The sequence below is a fragment of the Pseudopodoces humilis genome, chromosome 1 (genome assembly GCF_049639895.1).
Source record: "Pseudopodoces humilis isolate 2021_Gansu_Grassland_sample_001 chromosome 1, ASM4963989v1, whole genome shotgun sequence".
Lineage (NCBI taxonomy): Eukaryota > Metazoa > Chordata > Aves > Passeriformes > Paridae > Pseudopodoces > Pseudopodoces humilis.
This window is the reverse complement of record NC_142200.1, coordinates 147,754,629-147,775,071: the sequence shown is the minus strand read 5'-3', so window position 1 is coordinate 147,775,071 and position 20,443 is coordinate 147,754,629. Positions and strand designations below refer to the sequence as shown.

Sequence of the window (20,443 nt, the reverse complement as noted above, 5' to 3'; positions counted from 1 at the left end):
TGTATGTGCCGAGCAGCTTTCCCTCTCTGTGTGCGTTTCCGTAGGACGCGGGGCACGGAGGAGCCCACGGCCCCGCTGGCGCCTGCAGACCCTGCTGCAACACAAACAAAACCAGCGACAGCCCCGACAGGAAATACCACAGCCATTCCCTTCGTTTCTACAAGAATTTCTTCTCCAAATTACTTGTACCGGCATTTCCTCCAGCCCTGCAAACAAGTGGTATTTCACTCGTTCTTGCTACATTCCTCCAAAAGGAAAAAGCAAAGCCACTGCTGTGGCCACAAACCCATTACCATCTTTCCAGGCTTTCCTTGAGGTATTTTTGGCTCTTTCCTCAAAACTTCTGATTTCACAGAGAAAAGACCACAACTGCCAAGCTTCAGAGAGGGAATTCAGATGGGAATTTGGGGAGAAAAGGGGCAACTGCTTTTGCCTCTTGGCTGGGGATCTTGCACCCCAGCGGTCAAGCTCAGCCCTAAGAGCTGGAGCAACAGCCCTGTGTGCTGGTTTAGATTAAGGAAAACGTTGGAAAAAAATGGAAAAAATGTTTCCAAATGAGGTGAATCATGATCTTCTACAGAGATCCCTGAAGAGCTGACTGCTGTTTGTAATAAAAGCACACAGAGAGAGCAGGAAAACAAGCAGTTAGTCCTAAAATGGAAGCGGTTCTGGAGGAGCAGAAGATGCTGAGCACCCTCTCTGCTGGACAGCCAGGGGGTTGCTCAAATTGGGGTACAGGTCCAAGCTGAGCCTATGGAGAAGGCTGTCTAAGGGCAGAGGCAGGTAGGGAGCAAGCAGAGGAGCCAGCCCTGCACCTCCATGCCTGTCTGTGTCGCTGAAACAACTAAAATTGCTGCTCTGGAAAATCCCAGACTAGCACAAATTCAAAGATTCCCCCCCATCATGTCCTTTCCTCCTCCTAAACTCTGCTGCCATCAGAAATGTGTGCAGACCCCATTTCTGCAGCTTGCTTTAGATCTGCTCCTGTCAAATCTAACCAGAGGGCAGCTCTGTCCATGCTGACACACCACGAGGATGGGGTCTTTAGAGCACTTCTTCCACCCAAATCCACAGCTGCCTCACAAACCAACTGGGACAAAGCCTCTGACTTCAGCATTAACCCTTTTGTGGTCAAGAAAGGCAGGAGAAATCATCACAAGGGGCCCCCTATTCCCTTTGGTGCTGCTCATTCCGGCCTTGCTCATATCTACCCACAAGACCCTGAGCACTTATTTTGACTCAGTTTCCCCCCCTGGGTAATACAGGGGTAATGAAATACACCCAGTTTTGCATGCCACAGGGTAATCAGAGGGATTGTTTTCACTTCTCTCATTTTTTACTCGCTGTATTAGGAAACAATGAGAAAACCCCGCGGAGCCGCGCAGGCATTAGCGTTCGAGTTACTCCCTTTGTACAAAGCCACAAAGTGGTGGGATTCCTCCTCAACTCCTGGCTCTGGCTAAGAGGAATCAGCACCACAGGCCCAGGCTGAGGGGACTCCCACACTTCCCCAAGGTGCAGGTTTGCATCAGCCCTGCGCTCGCCCCTGCCCTCGGCAGCGGGACGTTCCTCACACGCCAGACAGCTGGAGCGCGGCCCCAGACCGCAAGAGGAGATGACTAATCCACGTCATTGGGAATTATCTGCACAGAACCCCCACGCACGCCGGCTTATTCAGCTATCAGACAGAAAGGGGTTTGTCTGGTATTGCCCCCTTCTCATTGCAGGGGCAGAAGACATGATATATCCCAGCCTCCCTGGAGCCTTGTAGCTTTTTTCCCTCTGAAAGCAAGTCCAGCACCTGAGCAGCTCAGAGGACAGTGGGAAGATGATGTCTAGAAGGTTCACTGCCACCTGTTACAGACTTTTCTGTTTCAGACAGCAGCAGGAATCATAGGCTTCAAAATGTTTATCTGAAACCACCCACCTGGCAGGGAATAGCTTTCTTCCAGCTGGATTTCTCACTGGTATCACCCTCTTCACACCCAAGTCAGCTCCACACGCAGACATGGGAAAGCCTCTTAAATCCTTGGGACTCCACTGCCTTTGCCATCTCCAGCCAAGGCTCTCCCAGTCAGTGATGCTCCCCCTTGGCCCCTTGTCTCTGCTCCCCAGGTGGGGAAATCCCTGCAGATCCCCTCATAGAGACTCCCATCTTCCCCCATCCACATCACATCCTCCAAATGTAAAACACGGCTGACAAAGCCAAACTCCTTTCTTAGGCTGCTCGAAGACCCACAGAGAGCCCTACAAAATGATCCAGTATTTTACTGGAATTATGAGCAAGCCTTGTCTTCCATCCAGCTTGCCAAAGAGAGGAGTCCAGAGGTAATTTACTAAAAGCACAACTTCTAGGACAGTCTGACATTTGATGTACATGGAGAAACACTTCCTACAAATATTTAATTGCCGTGGGAGAACTCGCCATGGTGATTAGTGAGGCAGAGGAGCTGCTGGCTGTCACTGGCCATGACAGAGGCCCACAGACAAGCAGCTTCATACTGCCAGTTGCCAAGTGCTATTTATAGAAATGAATGGATGTGCACATAAATAGATACAAAATAAATGCTAATTTAATTGCTCTTTTCTCCCTCCATCCTTTTGTTCAGGATTTCCTAATTATTCGGGGTTTCCCTTCTTATCCCACTCATCTTTTTCCTTAGTGAACACAACGCAGATCTTCATTCTCCCGTTTCCTTCTTCCCCTCTTCAGAGTCATTTCTATGAACAAACTCCCTTGTTCAGTCCAAGAGGTAGCCTGAAAGGATTCCTTCCAGCCATGCAGAGGATGCACAGGGAATACCAGAGTGATTAAAGGAGTAACAGAAGAATACCAGTGCAGAAGCTGCACTAGGAATAATGTCAGAATGATCCCTCTGTTCTCAAAGAACGGCTCTGCTTTAACTCACACGAGGAAGGAAAAGGGTGTCCATGTCTCTCCCTGTAATTCCCACATGGCAGAGAGGCAGGACCATGTGGAGGCTGCCGCACCTGACCAGGATTCAGGAGATTCCAGCTCAGCCATCACATCTGCTGCCAGCTGCCTGGGCAATTCAAGGGAGGAAAATCATCCACACTGATATAATTTCCAGCCTGTTCTGGAAGGCATTGCACATCCAGAAGGGCAGCCTTTGCCCTCAACTCATTTGTGAGGGAAGAAAATTAAGAAAAGAAAGATTTCTACGAAATTTGCCAAAGGATGTTCACTTCTAAAGATGAACTGAAGCAAAACTATCAATATTTTGGGAAAGAAATATTTTGGAGCGCACACCACCACAAGCTGTTTTCTTGTGTGGCCCAGGCCTACCAGGAATAAAATCTGGCAGGATTCAATTTTCAACTTGTGTCAAGAGAGCACTAAGGAAGCCCTCCAGGAGACAGGAATGAGATAGCACTTTGGTTGTGTTTCTCTGTGTACCAAAAAACTGCTGCAAGCCACAGAGAACTGCCTAGTTAGCCAACACATTCTTGCTGTGAACTCTGTCTTTCAGTGGAAATTTGGAACACTGACTAAAGGATTCCCATGCCTCAGAAAAAACATTTTTCCACAGAAAAAGAAATATTATCTTATTAATCTACTAACTGAACTCCCAAACCCAAGTAGTTCAATGTGAGCACTATATTTATTAAAGCAGGAATCAAACCTCATGAGAGGCACCAACAACGAGATGACCAAGAGGACATTTTATCACCAAAATGCCCTCGTGCCTCATTCCCCCTCCAAGAAGGGAAAGTGTTCAGGGCATCCTTCAGTCCAACTGGCCAACTTAATCACAGCAAAAAAATAAACAACAGAAAGGGAAAACCAAGTACCAAAGGAACAACAAATCACAGGCACGACAACAGCATTTCCAAATCAATCTCTCCCCCTCAATTTCTGTCATAAAAAACAAGGAAAAAAAAAAACCCCAAACCTAAAAGTGAGCCAAACAGGCTGATTAAGCTTGAGCTACAAACATGAACCGAGTCCCCACTAATTCCACCTCCTTTGGCCACTCCCCACCTCCCAAACTCGCCGTGCCGCAAGCCAGACGTGTTCCAGCTAGTCCAATTAAGTGAGGCAACAATTCAACATCCTCCAACGCCCTTCATCTCCTGGGGCCTGCTGGTCTGAACCCCCAGCTCCGGATGTGTGTGGAGAACAGGATTCTGACCATCCACATCTCCTCCATCAGAGAGCTCTGAGCAGCCCTGAGCATGTGGCTACAGCTGCTCCACTTATTGATAAAAAGAAAAATCATAAAGGAAGAAGCATCAGTGCTCTAATAAGAAGGGAAGTTTGATTCCTGCCATAATAAAATTAAACACAACTGGCAGCCAACTATTCTAAATCAGAGCACAGCATACCTCCATTGGTGATTTATAAGTGAAGATGCAGAGTGGACAGGCTGTGGTTGTAAATTTGATTGCAAGCTGCCAACTTTATGCAGATAAGAATTCAATCAGTGAAAACTATAACTTTCTTTATTTTCCACTAGTTAACTGTGTATGTGCTGCATTAACAGCCCAGGTCTCCAAAATGACAGCAGGGGACTTTCCCTCATTGCGCAAAACAAATGTTTTAAGAGGAGCCTGAAAAGCTTTGCTACCCTGAAAGCAACTCAGAGCTGGCTCCACACGGTCCCCACCCATCACCGTGCACACGATGCTGCCCTTGCAGCCATCCAAAGCTGCGCTGGGTTTTCTGCTCCTCCTGCAGCTGCAGAGAGCCAGCCCCGAGTGTCTCTGGTCAGTTCTGTAAACATCTTGGACTTATTTCAGCATGAGCTGAACACAAACCCAGTGATTCAACTTGGGCAGCTGCTACCGCCAGGACATGCTTTGAAACGAGACGTGCGCACGTGTTTTCGTCTGCATGCGGCTGGGAAGCCCAGAGGGATTTGGGAAGGGATTTTTCCTCTCTGCACCCAGACTTCTTTGCTTGTACCACAAGTGTCGTTAAAAAATGCATGACGACAGTAAATGACAATTTGTTTTCTTCCTTGCTAGGCATCCAGCGGTTGCAGAGTTGACTGCAAGCTCATTCTAAACCATAGCACTGGAGGTGGAATTCCAAGTGGATTTGCTGCCATGCCTCTCCAGCAGCTTCCCAGTTGTCCTAATCTTTTTCTCCCTTTTTCTCTTGCTATTTTGACAGCTGAATTCTTTCTTCACAACTTTTGTGTTCGCATAATATTTGCTCCATACACAAACATGCTATTAAATCCACTTCAGCTATTGTAGCAATGTCAGCAAATAATTTCTGACATTGCTCAAGGGACAATGTTTTTTGCTCACCAAACAACCCTGAATGTGCAACAAGGCCAAAACGTTTGGTTTTAGGAGCATAAAGATAAACAGCAGTAATTCATAATTAAACACTTTATATAAGAATTACATTATTTTTCCCCAAAGAGCCTGGGTGTCTACAGCTCAGAATTGGCAGTCTGTCTTTCAAATATCTGAAGTAAAATGTGCACATAATAAATATTGTATTTCATTAACGCTGTCAATAGAAAACAATTGACTTATCCAAGTACTAAAGCTGCACAGAAACAAGTTCTGCTACTTTCAGAGCTAAACAACAGTTAGAAGTGCCTTGAGGTGGGACTCAAGATTTAAATCCAGTTTCACGCTCAGTTGTTATATTTGTGAATAATTTGGGACATTTCTCTTCTCCTCTGTGATATTGGGATGCCTGTAACTTCCTTCCAGCCCTTCAAAAACAGGCCATAAAATCTCATTACTTGGTAAAATTATATTTCCGATGTGCTGAGCACTTGTTAACTTCAGTTCTAACATTTAAGCTCTGCTCCACCAGCATGGCAAGATCTCTGTGGTCTGCTGGAGTTTGAGGTGTACTGAAGAAACGATGCATTGCAAGAAACAAACCTGTTTGTTGGAGTGGACACTGTTTTTATTCCTGTTGTTGTCCAGCAGCCCCCCACACTTGCCCAACGCTGCCAAATCCTTCATAATAGAGTTCAGAGCTTCTTCTTCATCTGCAAGAAAAGAAGAGACAACTGAAGTGTGGAAGACAGCCCTGGCCTCAGATGCACAGAGTGAAAATACAGCACTGCAAATATAAACTTCCAACACAAATGGATCAAAAGACACAACGCCAAGCCTTCCTGCTAAGAGAGACATTCCAAGAGGCCACCACAGCCTCTCCCAGCCCACTCTGTCTTGAAAATACAGGTTCCTTCATCACGGGTGAGACAGGTGATGAGATCTCATTGTCCCCACTTGAAAGGGCATACAAGAAAGCTGGAGAAGGACTCTTGATAAGGGCATGCAGTGATAGGACACCAGAAAATACCATTAAATGGAAAGAGGACAGGTTTAGACTGCATATAAGGAAGAAATTTTCCTCTGTGAAGGTGGTGAGGCCTTGGCACACTTGCCCAGAGACACTGTGGCTGCCCCGGCCCTGGACATGTCCAAGGTCAGGTTGGATGGGGCTTGGAGGAACCAGGGCTAGTGAAAGGTGTCCCTGTCTTTCCTCCCTCTTCACTAAAGGTGCTCAAGAGCCACAACTGACTTTCAAAACCAAAGGCAGTGAGAAACCAGGGGAGAGGGCAAGGAATCCATGAGAAAAGAGAGAAACTCAGCAATGCTGGATGGAAGACACTGAGAGCCCTCATGGGATTCCTGATTTCTGCAGTAATGGGAGAACTTTGAGGGACCATTGGATCTGAAAACAATCTCCTCCTTTTCAACACTTTGGCGGCAGTGGTTGTGACCTCTTGAAGCAGCCATGAAGTCTTAAAATGCAAAATACCCACCACAAGAACTAAGAACCTTGTCAAGACCTAGGGCAGGGCACACTGGTTAGGAGGGAGTGAGAATCCACTGCGCGCTCCGTGCTCGTGATACAGTCAAGGCAAATGTTAGGCACACACAGCTATTAATGAAAAAATACAAATACAACTACAAATCTTGTCTAAAAAAGAGTGTCTCCAGGGACAGAACCACCCCTTGCACCAGGCCAGCCTGCAGATTTAACTCAAAGTCCACAAATATGTGAAATATGACAAAAACCATATGAAATCAGACAGGACTGGACCCAAACACTGAGGATCTTTCCCCAGGGAGATGCATGTCCTGGATCCTTGTGCTCAGATATAACACCATCTCCTCTTTTTCTGCTCCTCCTGCTGGGTTCTATGAGCACTGACACTATGAAAAAAAACCCCAGATACGTGAGAAAAAGACTTCTTGTGCATGCTCTGCTCTTGGAGTATATTAAAGAAATAAGGGAGAAAATGTTTAAAATTCAGTCTTATATTTCAGAGCTCAGAAATGAGCTCCAATGCCTACATTAATTCTTAGGAAAAACCTACATTTTCCTGTTGGCAATGTATGTATACATATTTAACATATAAACATATATCTGTACATCAATATTAAAAATATAATTGATAAAAATAATAAAATTCATACCTAAGTACATTAAAATGTAATCCCTTTTGCATTCCACATTTCCCTATTTACTAAAAGCACAGGTTTGTTTTTCCGGAGAGGTGGCAGGGAGCACAGGAAAAAACTTAAGAAATATATAATTTTCAGTTCAAGTTCAGGGAAAATAAAACAAAAAAACCACAACAACAACAAAAAAAGAAACACATCAAAAACATCCTCAAAGTCTGGGTTTGGGGTGTTTTTCTTTTGTTGTTGTTGGTTTGGTTTGTTTTGGGTTTTTTTTAAAGGACCTCTGGGACAAGCATAGTTTTCCACACAGATTTTGTAGTAGGAAAGTACCCAACACAGATAAAAAAAAGGAAGAAAAGCTCTTTTTTTTGCCTTTTTTTATTCTTTTTTTGTGAAGGTGGAAGGGAAGGGGGGAGGGATGAGCTAAAACAAACCCACAAAAACAAAACCCCCTTACGCTGCCCTCCAGGAATTTTCCACCAAAGCTTTAATCTCTACAGCGCCCCTCAGCCCTTTTTTTTTTTTTTTTTTTTTCCAGCGAGTGACAACAAAAGTTTCCTGAACTGCCTGACACAAAACACAATCTGTAATGTCATGGGCCAACAGGGCCAGCAGGCAGACAGAGCCTGGCAGCAAAACCACCCAATTCCCCACCCCTCTCCCACCTCCAAACCTCCCTGGCCATGCCTGGCAGCATCTTCCAGGAGAGGAATCTCTGGTTAACCCACCAGTGCCCTGGTTTATATCACATTGTTTTCCTCCTCTATCTACACAGCAATCTTGCCAAAACATTTTTGTAACAGACTTCCACCAAACACAAGTTGAAAAATTCCTGGTGCTGCAAACCCGGTTCATGGTAAGTCACATTTCTTAGGAAGTCAAGCTAAAAATCTCTGCCAGAAGTGACTTTCTGCATCTCTCCAGACATTGCAAAGCAAGGAGAATCCATTCACTTTCAGTAACTGCTTAAATTCAGCCAGTTTCCAGAAATACCCAACTATCAACTTAATAGCCCCAGAATAAGTGTTGTAAAACTGAGCTCCAGCTGTCCTGAATCAAGTACTGAAGAAAAAAATAGGAAAGAGAAGCTATTTCTTGTATTTGACTGTCAAATCAGCATTTTCCTTCCTTAAACTACTAAAAAACCCATGCAAAAGAGCATCCTGTAAAGCATCTGAGGATTTTTAATTACAAAACGTGAGTGCTGATTGTCAAAAAACAAAAATCCACATCTATGACATCACTGCTACAAAATAAGATAAGGAAACTTCTTCCTATACAAGCAGGAAAGGTTGTTTGCTGCTGCTGGAGGGTGAAAGAGGACTTAAGCACAAGCAGAAATGCAGCATTTCCTTAAACAAACGTATTTCTACATGCTTAAGTATTTTTCAGCTGCTTTTAACAGTGTGTTTTTACTCCAAGAGAACCACGATTTCAGGGATGCAATGACCAAAGCCCCAACTGATCAAAACAAAAACCCCCACACCAGGCTCTGAAGCAACTTCTGAGCGGCAGCACAATTTGCATCATCGGTTGCAAAACCGACACTTCCCAGTCCTCTCCGGGACAGCTTTGCACAGGGACTGATGCTTTCCAGACTGAACCTCTTGCCCATCCTAATTACTGCTCTTGGGGTCTCCAAGCTGACTCCCAAGAAGGGTGGAGGACTTTGTTCCATGGAAATACGCAGCCAGCTCAGCCAGTGCAGTCAAAATTCAAACAAGCACTGAAGCTAACTGGATAATTAAATCCAAATGTCACTCCTGAGCCTTTCCAGCAAAAGGGGCGTCACAGGCTGCTCCTTCTCTGTTTGGCTTGGTTTGAGTCAGGAGAGGGTGAAGGATGGATGCCTCAACCAGGGATAAAATGCCAATTGTCAGGAATCCTGTGCCCAAGGGACAGGAAAAATCCTGTTGTCCTGATCCAGCCCTGGCAGGACCCAAATATTCTCCAGCCTTGTGAGAAGGCAGCACTGAGGCTGCACAGCAAACACCTCCCCAGGCCCTGCCGTGGCTCCAGAACAAAACAGCTGCGAGTTGCACAACACCAATGAAGTATCCTTGGAGCTCAGATGGACTTGGGAGACTCCTGGAAATCTTTGTGCAACGTGAGCAGGTTCCTGCTCCTGAATAACCTCCTGGCCCAGCTCCACTCTGGCATCGTTTTGCACAAATTCACTTAAGGTATTGTGGGCTGACAGGACGAATTGTACAACAAATCCCACTTGATCTCCGACACAACATGTAAACAGGATTATTTCTACCATGGAATATCAGGACAGAGAAAAGTTGATTACAGAGACAGCAAAAATGAAACATAAAAATAAATGGTGTTTAGTAGGATCCCTTTGTCCCCAGTGTCTCTTCTTCCATCCTCAGCTTTCAGCTATTTCCCTTAGTAGGAAACTCCTTTCTTTCTTCTCTACTTTCCACCAACACACTTAATTTTATGCTTTTTAAAACAGCTTCCTGTGACAAAGCTTGTTTGATCACACTGCCAGCCCATTCAAGCAAGGATCAATTCCAACCAAAAATAATAGATGTTTCAAAAGATATTAATTTCCCAGGGGTTTGGGGGTGGGGGGAAATATCCAATAGCCACAAAGAAGAGAGGAATACACAGGAGCAGAAAGCCAAGAGCACTCCCAGGACGCAGTGACCAGTGGAGCTCCAGTAGACAGGGTTTATGTTTTTATTAAAATACACTCATCCATTTTGGCAGGATCCTATATCAAAACCAGAATGCCTCCTTCTCTCATCAGGTTTTCAGTTCTGAAAGATGTTAAGACTCACAAGTCTCAGGCACTGCCAGTATGAATCTGGGGCATTTGGCTACTTGGCAAAATCATCCAGGGAGTTAAAGCAAAAAGCCAGCAGATGACACATCTGTGCCCTTCAGAGACACATTTCCGCTGCTGCTACTTGGCCTTGGCTCCAGCCTGCGTGAGAGAGAGAGGAACCTGGACTTTCAGACTTAGTACAGCAAGTTCACTGCTCAAAGAGAGAAAAAAGAAAAAAAAAATGAAAATGAGAGAAATAGAAAGCCTGAAGGTCAACAGGGACCACCCAAAACAATTCAAGAGTCAGGAGAGAAAGCAAACGAGGAAGGGACAAAGGAATAATTTAGCTGTGTTCAGATGGTCTAGACACTGCTGTTATTGTTGGCTTCACTAATAGGTCATTGCTAAGAGGCAGCTTATGGTAGTTCCATGAAGCTGCTTCCATCAACACCAGAAAAAAAAAACAACTACTAGCAGCTGGATGAAGATGCAGCACAGGAAAGCCTGCAGAAGTAAAGCAGAGTCCTGTAAAACATGGTGAGTTCTGATCTGGGCCCCTCTCACACACACCAGGCACAACCAGGGCTGGAAAGAGCAGGGGAAAAGTCCTGGGCGTTGCAGGAGGGAAGAATATTGTCCTGTGAGTCATTCCTGAGCAAGGCTGGAGCATGCAGCTCCAGGGCCCTGCATGCACTTGGATCCAGAGAAAAACCACAGATGTGGCCACTGGTGGTCACTGAAGATCCCACTGTGCTTTTCAGAGCCGTGATGCTGATGGTGCCTTTGCCTGTGTAAACTCCAGCAGCACCCTCCACCACCAGCATCCACCTCTCCTGAAGGCGATGCAGCCACTGGGGATGTCCCCAGGCAGAGGGAACAGCTCTCTGAAAGCTGAGAGGGGGATGAAGAGAGGATGGGGAGCCACACAGAAACACTGTCTCTTCCAGTAAAAACCCTTTCAGTGGGCAAGGCTTTGAATATATAGTGACAAAAACACTGAAATGTAATAAAACACGGTGGAAATAAATATGGAGTCACATGATGATGACTGAAAATGATGAATTTGGTCTGAAGAGAAATCAGCCTTTCATTCTCGCTGTTTTGTTTTTTTTTTTTTGAAAATACACAATTTTTGGTTTGACTGGTGTACAACATTTATCACTTACCAAAGGGAACCTGAACTGAAAGACTCACTTTGCACATCACTCAGTTCCTGCAAAGGGCTGCCCCTGTCCTGACAGAATTTCAGCTACACTGTCACAAGGAAAGGGAGATGGGCTGAGTTTTGTTTCTCATTTGCTGGACAGAAACCTGAGACAGACAAAAGCCTTGCTCAAGACCACATGAGTCTGCAGCCAGAGCTAAACACATTAAAGGAGCTTAAATTCAGAGAGGACTTCACTTGATCTGGGCCTTCCTAGCTGTATGCAAAGGGCACAGCAATTCATTTAGCAGCCTCCACATCCCAACCTTGACCTGGAATCACACAAAACAGCCTCTTCAGAAAGCCTTGCCTGGAAGAGCTCATGCACTTTTTCCAGCAACCCCTCTTTGCAACAAATATCTCAATTCCAGTTTGAGTATTGAGTTTGCTTTGTTTTCTGTTAATTAGATCTTGATATCCCTGTCTCTTAGACCCTCCTTTTAACAGACACTCCCCATCTTCCCCAGGTACTCACAGACAATGATTTCACCTCCTTTAAACCCCACTTCATTTAAATAAATGGAAATACACAGCTTCTGCCACTAGAGTGATACTTCATTCATTTCTGCAGCTCTCTCCAGTGTTTGTTTGGGGGTTTTTTTGAGGTGTTTTTGTTTTTGGTTTGGCTTGGGGGTTTTTGTTTGTTTTTTTATCAAGAGGAGAGATCAAAGAAGCACATAATGTCCAGTGGCCAAAGCACCATTTCATGTCTGTTTGCTGTGTGAGCAGGGGGTAACAGCAAGTTTGGCCCACGTGCTCCAGTGGAAATCCACATCTTTCAGACCAGCAGCCACCTGGTTGCCCACTGCCTTTCCAGAGGGTCAGTGTCAGAGCAGGCCAGGTCTTTCCTGGTCCAGGGAACAGGACAACACCCACCCACGTGTCAAAGAACTTGCTTGTGAAGATAAAAGCTGCCTTTTCTCCAAAAGCCAGAGGGGGAAAAAACCTTGGAAACAAAGAAAAACCCTGACCTGGGGTTTCTTCAGTACCTGCCAAAACCATGAACAGGCAGGGACAGCCACCAGCATCCAGGCCAAGCACAAGACACGAGGGGCCAAGGTAGCAAGCCAGCACTTGATGATCTTAACGGTCTTTTCTAAAGTAAATGTTTCTGATTCTTAACAGGAGGGATCAATTAGTAAGTCAATACCATCACTGACTGGCCCAGTCAATACTAGGAAGGAGCTCAGTGAGCCAGAGGCTCAGGACCCTGACTTGGACCATGACAAAAGCCCCCAAGCAAGCAAAGAAGGGACCCAGACACTCTGACAGGCAGCTACAAATACTGTTGTGTAATTCACCCCCCTTGGAAAGGCTCTCTGGGAATGATCTGTGGCAAGCAGAGTGCTGCCTGCACCCACCTAGTGAGATCCTTCCCACAAATTCAACCCACATGCACAAAGCATTTTTGCCACCGTCTGGAGCTGTGTCCAGGGTCTGATAAAGAGAAAAATTATCCAATTACCCTCCTCCAGAGCAGACTGCAGTGCAGCAGACACACCAGTGGAGCACGTTCTCTTTGCAAGTCAGCAAAGGCTCAGCAGCAGCTGGATCCTGCTGCTGCTCTCCCTCCTGCAACCCCACCCAAGGGATGCCAAGGTCACCCCTGTGCAGGACTCAAGGGCAGGGCACAGCCCAGCAGGTCGAGCAGAGCAATTAGACAGGAGGAAGTGAGGAAAGGCCCTCCTAATATGCTGGACTTCTTGGCAGGAGTTTGCTCACTGATGTCTTGAGCTCAGGACACACAAACTCATGTAGAAAGCCAATGCTGTGGTGTCCTGGGGGTTCTCCTGTGGGTAAGCACATTTCTTCTTCTCAGAGAATTTTGATGCTAAAGGGTGCACCAGGTGGAGGATATTATTAATCCTCAACCTGACAGATCGATGCTCAACTGTTGCTCTCCATAAATGACATTGGTTTGGATTTTTAATTTCACTTCTATAGCACAATCAGTAACTGCTTTGTGAAAAGAAACAACCAAACCCATCAGAGGCTTTTGACAGCTACAGATGTCCACCACACCAAGTGCCCAACAGAACATCTGTGGGTGTAGGGCACAGTTACTCTATCCCACAGACCCCTTTTCTTGGGGGTAGAGCTGAGTTCCTGCCTCCTATTCCCCCTCTACCCCGTGCTAGCCCTCAGGTGATCCATACAGCTATTATTGCATAGCCAAACTGGAGACTGTGTTTAAATCAAAAACAACCCTTCCTTTTATGTCCCCCTGCAAAAGGGTAGAGAAATCAGAGAGCAGGAATGGGCTTGGAGGGGAAGGCAAGAATTTGTTCTAAAAAAGCTAAACCAGTTATTTTAAAAATGATAAATGTGTATCACATGTATAAACTAAATCAAATCACCAATGACAGGACCCAAGCAGTCTCCAAAATACTCACACACACAAACAAGCAAACACCCCCAATGAAATATAGACATGCTAAGACTCCAATCAACTAATGAGAGCATTGAGAAAACAGCAAAAGAGACTAACCTGGCACAGAAATTCACGTACCTTTCGAGAGCCAGGGTGAGATCATGAAGAACTTCAACTGCCCTCTGAATTTCCCCAGGAAAAACCAGAAGCAGAGGCAGAGCTGGGACTGCACTTCAGTTTAGGAGAGGTGAGAGTGATGCCTTTAAAACCCCAAGTGATCAGTACCTCACAAACACCAAAACCAAAGCATTTGGGATGGCAAGTTGTAAAAGTTTCAGTGGCTAGGCCACAAATCATACAAGAAACTTCTCCTGACGAGTTGCGAAGCGCCCGTGGCTCAATGCCGATGTTCCCTCGCTCCAGAGGCTTACCAGGGACTTTTGCAATGGAAAAGGACTTGGGATCCAAAAGGTGTTTGGTTTAGCTCAGCAGGGAGGGAAAGCAAGGTTACATCTGTGGTTCACCACAAGCCTCCACTCCCAAAATAGCCATCCCTGACAGCGCTGTGCACAGTAAAATTCCACGGGAGCTTTCCCAGGCTCTGCACACACTGCTCTCCTCCACAGCCCCATCCCTGGGCACATTTAGCACCACGAGTCCCCCATACATCCCCACATGCTTGGAGGGTGGCAAAGCCCAGCTGAGAAGGCAACTTTCCCCCAGGTACAGCTCGTGCCACATCCTGACAGTCATTCTTCCTTCTCTCAGCTCCCCACCTGCAGCACCTCAGGAGCACAACCTGTGGAGGTGCAGCCACCTCACAGCCTTCACCCCTTCTTGGGGACAATGTCTGGGTTGAAATTGGGTGGCATTTGGTGGGGGGAAGATTTGCTGAAGAGGGCAGAGTTTGGGGAAACAGCTGCTGCCCCTCACATCCAGGCAGTTACTGGGATGCTGGAACAGGAGACAGGATCTTTGAGCCCAACCATAAACCTACTGCTCGTGACAAACTCCTTGTTTCTCGTCTGCTTTTGCGAATTAAAGTTAGTCCAGGAGATCTGCAAGCAGGGCCTAGACCCTTAAAAAGCAAAACTAACCACATTTAAGAAAACTTTTGCATGCCTGTAGCTCTGCTACTCCTCACCACTTCAAAGGTAGCAGGTTTCTCATCCCACAAGAAACTTTCACAACTTTTTCACTAACTCTGCCCTTTGCTCCACACACACTAATTTTTCTCTAATGGATTAACATAATTGAATTAAACTTGGTCCAATTACTCCAGCAGTTTCCCTGCTAAGCTTAAAATCTGCTCCTTCTGAAGAAGGGCTTATGTGCCTAAAAGGCAGCCTGTTTTTTTCCACCTCTATCATTTGGTCTAATAAAAGATATTACCTCTCCCCACAACCCATACCTCTCTCTTGAGCACACTTGAAAGTAGAAAAATGTTTACCCAGCAAAGAAATGTAACTGGCAAGTTATTTCCCCTGACTGACTCTGATACCTTTGAAGGTTATTTGAGGGATCATAAAGAACTCGTTCTCCCTCCCAGCCCAGCGACTTCCAGCGCTCAAAGCCTCAGCTCAGAGCCCATGAACTCCTAACCTGTTGCTGCAGCAACGGCTGCAACATCCCAGATGTGATACAGGTCCAATCCCACATTCCCCACGTGCCCAGAGCACCCTAAATTTGAGCCCTGGGTACCACGAGTGCAGTGCCAGGGAAGGGAGAAGGAGACCATGGGCACCTTTTAACCCAGACTCTCTCTGAGTTAAATTATTGTATTATAATATAAAGTGCAGCAATTAAAAATGAACTAATTTTTCCTTAATAGCTCTCAGCACACAAAGAGAAAGATAAGAGCAATAAGGAAGAGTGAAAGCATTGTGTACTGAGGAATGAGGAAAACACGGCAAGGGAGGGCTGGGACATCCATGGGACAGGGTCTGTTCTGCCCCCACCAGCTCTAGCAGTTCTCTCTGTTTCAGCAGCCCCCAAAAAACCCAAGGAGCTGGGCTGAATGGCCGTGCCATGGCTGTTCAGACAAGCCCTGAGCAAGATGCTGTGCCTTCTGCCAGCCCAGCCTGCAATCACACACACTCTGTCAAGTCAATACTATAAACATTACCATTCTCCCATCTCCCACACCTCAGATGACCTTTCTGTCAAAGCAAAAGTCACTCCAGCAAAGCACTAAAGACCTAAACCTTTGAGTTGTATGGATGTACACTGAGCAGAACAGATCAGCCTTCCTGGAGTTTTTACCATCAGAAACACACATGCATGCACACAGCATTTCATAACCACAACTGAGAATACTTAAATCATTTTTAAAACAAAAAAGAATAAAAGTTAAGCAACAAACAAGCTGGTGCTTTCTGTACCAACTTCTGCAGGTTTTTTTTTAATATTACTTTTACTGTGATGTTTAAACACACAGTAAACAATTAAAATAAGCAATTTTTAATACTTATTGGGCAGGGTTTTTCCACTGTGTTGCACTGCACATACAGATATCTTTAGAAGTGTCATAAGCACTCATTTGATCAAATTACAAGGAGTCTTGGGGAGAGGCTGCAGATGGAAATGGACTGTAAGATGAATAAAAAGACTCAATGGCAAGGACTTAGGCTGGTCCCAAGCTGGCACATGCAGAGATACTGCACCAGCCCTGGGACACCACTGCTGCACAGGGCTGGTCCAAGCACTGCATGACACAGAGACGCCAGAAGTCCCCACTTCCCGTCTTGTGGTCTCCATGCAAGGTCATGCAACTTCCCTAGAACACATCTAGGAGTGAACAGTCCTGTGCTGAACTCTGAGACACTGAGCAGACTGTAAATAGGGTTCTGGAAAAAGGTAGACCTGGAACAGACTGTCAGAGATCACCTCATCCAGCACATCTCCTCTGTATTCCTTTCCAGAAGGAAATCAATGATGTGACCGCAAATTCCCTGCACTTCCCCTGAAAATGCTCCCTCATCCCAATGCATGGAGTAGACAAACACATATAAAAGGAAGAAGAGGGAGAGAAGTGGAACTAATAAACCCTCAAAATTTAGCCCAAATTCCTGTGCATCAGCAGAGCCATTGCAGCAATTCTTTAACTGACAAGCACCGCTCAGTGACACTGATGGGGACACACAAGAGTTCAGCCATCTCATCCTGACAGCCAAGCTGCAGACCAGACTCAGGATCACATTGTGATCCCATTTGGATACATCCTGGCAGATCTAACCCCACAAAGGTGTGGATGCTGCTGGTGATGAGCCACAGCAGTGACATCTTGGTGAGGGGACATGCACAGCACCTTCCACCCACACACAAAGTGCAAGCAGAACTCCAAACCTGCACAAGACTCCTCCTGATTCTGCTCCCATTCCCAAAAAAACAGCCACAGTGCCTCTCTTCACTCCAGACTTCCCACAATTAATGCTGCCCAGGTACACCCATATTACATTTGAAGATGGCAGGCTGAAGGCACTTCGAGCAAGTTTTATCAACCACGCTCTGTACAAGAAATCACCAAATTGACAATCTCCTGAGAGCTGGGCTGGAGCCAGCAACACCCTGCTGGTGCCAAGGGTGAGTCTGAACTTTCCTTGTTAAAATAACCCACATTGCCTTGACAAAGCAGTGGCTTTTGCCTTCAAAGTGAAAATGTTTCTAAAAAATTTTAGGGTTAGTCACCAGGGATTTTAAACTGAAATTGGTCATTCTTTATATTGAAGAAGCAGATCTGGACTTTCTCTTCCCTTCCCTTTTTTTTTTTTTTAACCTAGCTTTAAATTAGTTCTCTTCCCACAAAACCTCTCTTCTAGATAACAGAGAAAGAGCAAAAACAAAACATAAAGCCAGGATGGAGTAAATACCACTCTTCTCCTTTCTACATAGGAGAGAATAAACACTTAAAGTGTGGTAGTGGCTTCACACTTTTCATTTTCTAAATTCAAACCACTACCCAAACTCTGAATCACATTTCTACAAGGGTTTTTATGAGGGTAATTAGTGACAGGACAATGGGGTATGGCTTCAAACTGACAGAGTGAAGATTTACATTAGCTATTAGGAAGAAATTCTTCCCTGTGAGGGTAGGCAGGCCCTGGCACAGGGTGCCCAGAGAAGCTGTGGCTGCCCCTGGATCCATGGAAGTGTCCAAGGCCAGGCTGGACAGGGCTTGGAACAGCTTTGGATAGTGGAAGGTGTCCCTGCCATGGCAGGGGGTTGGAATGAGATGAGGTTTTAGGTCCCTTCCAGCCCAAACCATTCTGTGACTGTGTGACTCTACACACCTGCAAGAACAAACCCTAAATTTACTGGGATTCCCACACATATCTCTTTTTTTTGGGTTTTTTTTTTTTTTCCTTCTTTAAAGCATCATTTCAGCCATCCCTGAAAAGTTCTGTGTGAACTTGTGTAAATGCTGCAAATGTGCAAGTGCTCAGCTTCAACCGGGATTCCTCCAAGATCTCCTCTCCTTTCTTGGGTCACCAGGTCAGGAAGGCATTTAAGCACTTCCAACTGGTCCCAATTCCTGACATAATGAATTTTCTTTAGCAGAAAGTTCTTTTCTATAGAGATAAGATCAAAATCACTATGTACCTCCAGAACTATAAATAATTCCCACTTAATAAATGTTCCCTCAGCACCACAGAGCATCTGATACACAACTATTCCAACAGAAGACGGAGAAAGTGGAAGTAATTCAGGTCACCAATTAGAAAAGCAATATATTCAAGCTTTGTCTGAAACAGAAAATTCCTTGGGAGAAGATCTACAGGGAATGAAGATGCTCTGCAGAGAAATACAAGGCACACTTGGGAAGAGACTCAACCTAGAACATCATCCACCAGCTCACACTCAGAATAAGAAGAAAATTTGTCCAATTTTGGCACCACTAAAATGCTAAACATAAATTAGAAAGCAATGTAATAGAGCATCACAGCAATGTCCCCCAGTCTGTTGCCACGCTTGGTAGTCCCAACCAAAATTACCAGGCTGCAGAAAATTAATTGCTCCAGGGAAATCCAGTTCTTACCCATCTTTCCATCTACATCAGGCCTCCATTCCACCAGTCCCAGACTCTTGTGCCTTATCCTCCTCTCTCAAGCATCCACCCTGTAACAAACATACACAGAGGTTACAGATTAATTTTGACATGACAACATGGCCCACTTTTCACAGAGCCTGTCCCCAGCATCACCTGGAAAGGAGGAAAAGAGGAGAATCTTTAGTTAGGAACGGAGAGCAGGAGTCTGCCTTCCTCTGCACACACCAAAGGTAACACATCACAAACCTGGGACCTTAATGCTTTTGAAATCTTGGAGTAAACACCTTGTACTTCCTTAAGAGCAGAACATTTTAATTACATGGTATTTTTAATGCGTTTTTACATGATTAATGTAACCCTAAAGCAAGACCATCTTTAACACTTCACGTTCCGCAGCTTCTCTGTGGGACAACACTCACTGGAGGAACAGAATGACAGCAGGACATGGAAAAGCAGTCCTGGATCAAAGCAGAAACCTAAATTTAGGCTTCCAAATGGCAGCCAAGGTTCACCAGAGCTAGACCAGCTTTGCTCTGGTTGCATGGGGAAAAAGCTGAGTGCAGGCAGCCCTCAGCAGCAGCGACTGCCCTGTACATCCCTCTTGGGAGGTGTGTCCTCCCAGAGTTTCTGCCTTGAATCTGACCCCAACACCAGCTCACAAGTGGGCTCAGTGACTTGCCATCCTGCATTCAGCCAAACTCCTGCACACAGGTTTTTTGGGGTTTTTTTTGGCCACCAAGAAACTAAAACAGGCCTGAACCTGCTGGAGCCTGTCCTGCTCACTAATGAAAAGCCTCATTTTAGACTGAATGAAGGCAAAATCCACCTAAAGATGGGCACCTTTTAAAGGACACTGTGACAGAAGACAACATCAAATTCCACTTTAGCTGCCTGATAAGCCCTCAGATTTCTTGGTCATAAATCTGTGTGATAGCACAAGAAAAGGGAGAAACACCTCAAGGACCTGATCAGACTTGCACAGGGAGTAAGATATTCCTGTCCTGCAGGTTGCCCTGAAGTCAATGAGAGCCATGTGCTCCAGGACACTGCCATGGCTCTTGGAGTGTTGAATATGAGGCATTGGTCAGAAATGGTAGGAAAAGGAACTTTGAAAACCTCCTGGCTTGGTCAAATCAACACAAACACAGCAACAAATCTGAAGAGGACCAGCAATGGTCCCAAGCACGGATTAAAAGGATTTTCTGCAGCTCTGGTGGTGCCTCGGTGCTGGTGAGCAGAGGAATATTTATCCAACCCATTTTGAGAGAGAGAAGCAGGAAGGGAAGGTGATAAGAGAGCAGCAGAGGCTGAGACATCCAGGTGCCCCCAAGAGGAGAGCATTGTTCCTTCTGCTGCTGCAGCTTCCTCCCAGGACAGCACCACTCAGCCTGAGAGCCCAGGACCACCAGCTACTCTGCTCTCTCCACTTGCAAGACCAAGGAGGAGGCAAGAAGTAACCAAACAGCTTGAATGGTTAAAAATTGAGAAGGAACTGGTCAGTCCATGCAACACTGAAACAAGAGGGAGCAGAAAACCAGCAAGAAAACAGGGCAAAAAGTCCATCTGATTATAACAAGAGCAGGAAATAGCCCAAACCTTCACTTTTGCTTTCAAAACTGCTGTGACACTTCC

The 20,443-nt window shown here is 45.6% G+C and overlaps 1 protein-coding gene across 2 annotated transcripts in view; it reads right to left on the bottom strand.

Moving 5' to 3' along the window:
• LOC102108460 (mitogen-activated protein kinase kinase kinase 3-like) overlaps positions 1–20,443 on the bottom strand; it is a 75,697-nt gene that overhangs the window by 35,985 nt on the left and 19,269 nt on the right. For both annotated transcript variants that reach the window (XM_014256777.2, XM_088062695.1), the window contains exons 2-3: positions 18,800–18,879; positions 5,872–5,981 (exon numbers count right to left, since the gene is read on the bottom strand). In XM_014256777.2, the coding sequence (XP_014112252.2) occupies positions 5,872–5,981; positions 18,800–18,803 (114 nt within the window). In that variant the 5' untranslated portion in view covers positions 18,804–18,879. The remainder of the gene's footprint in view (positions 1–5,871; positions 5,982–18,799; positions 18,880–20,443) is intronic.